The sequence below is a fragment of the Protopterus annectens genome, chromosome 2.part0 (assembly GCF_019279795.1).
Source record: "Protopterus annectens isolate FY-2018-M chromosome 2.part0, PAN1.0, whole genome shotgun sequence".
In the NCBI taxonomy this organism is placed as follows: Eukaryota; Metazoa; Chordata; order Ceratodontiformes; family Protopteridae; genus Protopterus; species Protopterus annectens.
In genome coordinates this window covers 868,231,833-868,232,688 of record NC_056728.1, presented here as the reverse complement: position 1 = coordinate 868,232,688, position 856 = coordinate 868,231,833, and the positions used below count along the sequence as shown (strand labels likewise).

Below are 856 nucleotides of genomic sequence, written 5' to 3'. Positions count from 1 at the left end.
TGCAGAAAAATTTTTCAACAGAAATAGGACTTTAGGGCACGAATGAATCAAAAAGCTATTCAACTATTTAATATTTTTACAGAAGATAATCCATGCAGTGATCCCTAAAGTATTATATTAAGAAAAATATATATAGTTATAAAAAGTGCAGCACCAGTCTATAAACTATGTCAACTCATTCCAGTGATCACGACCAGTTTGCCAAGATTGTCTGATGTTTTATATACTAATGGATTCTGCTTCGTTAATATCATGGAATATATGCTATTATATGTTACTTACAGGAAAAGCTGATGCCACGTAAAGAAAGCAGACAAGTATGATTATATTCTTCATCCTGCAAATTGATACCTATAAAGAAAATGACAGTGTCAGACTAACTCTTTTGAAATTAATACACAGATATTTATCATTACTTTAAAGTAAGTTACTTTTGAATGTGCTACTGACCCATACCTGAACGATAAGTGAAATGTTTTAAGTTACAGTTATAGCATCAACAGAGATTGAAAAGATATATCAGTCCTTCTGCTGCACTTTCTATAAATGTTATGCTGACAGCATTTTATATACTGCTTCAAATGCTCACCCATTAATGACAAAACTATTGTATGATGTCATTACCTTCATTTTGTAGCCCTTGTAACCCATAAGCTTGTTACAAAATATTTCAGACATGGCCATATCGCATAGTGTCTGGCTTATAATTGTAGGTTATGGTGTGGTAGAAGAACCTTTTTTTGCTAACGTGAATAAGTTATTATCAGGAAAAGGTCAAAAGGTAACCATATTATGTAAATGGTGTTAAATCTTGTAATAAGCCTGCAAGTGGTAAAATTAATTGTTTTCAGATTAA

The 856-nt window shown here is 31.4% G+C and overlaps 1 protein-coding gene across 2 annotated transcripts in view; it reads right to left on the bottom strand.

Annotated features, from left to right (window-relative positions):
* Positions 1–546, bottom strand: part of AMTN (amelotin) — a 110,132-nt gene extending 109,586 nt beyond the window's left edge. For both annotated transcript variants that reach the window (XM_044061945.1, XM_044061944.1), the window contains exons 1-2: positions 457–546; positions 283–351 (exon numbers count right to left, since the gene is read on the bottom strand). In XM_044061945.1, the coding sequence (XP_043917880.1) occupies positions 283–336 (54 nt within the window). In that variant the 5' untranslated portion in view covers positions 337–351; positions 457–546. The remainder of the gene's footprint in view (positions 1–282; positions 352–456) is intronic.
* Between the last annotated feature and the right edge of the window lie 310 nt (positions 547–856).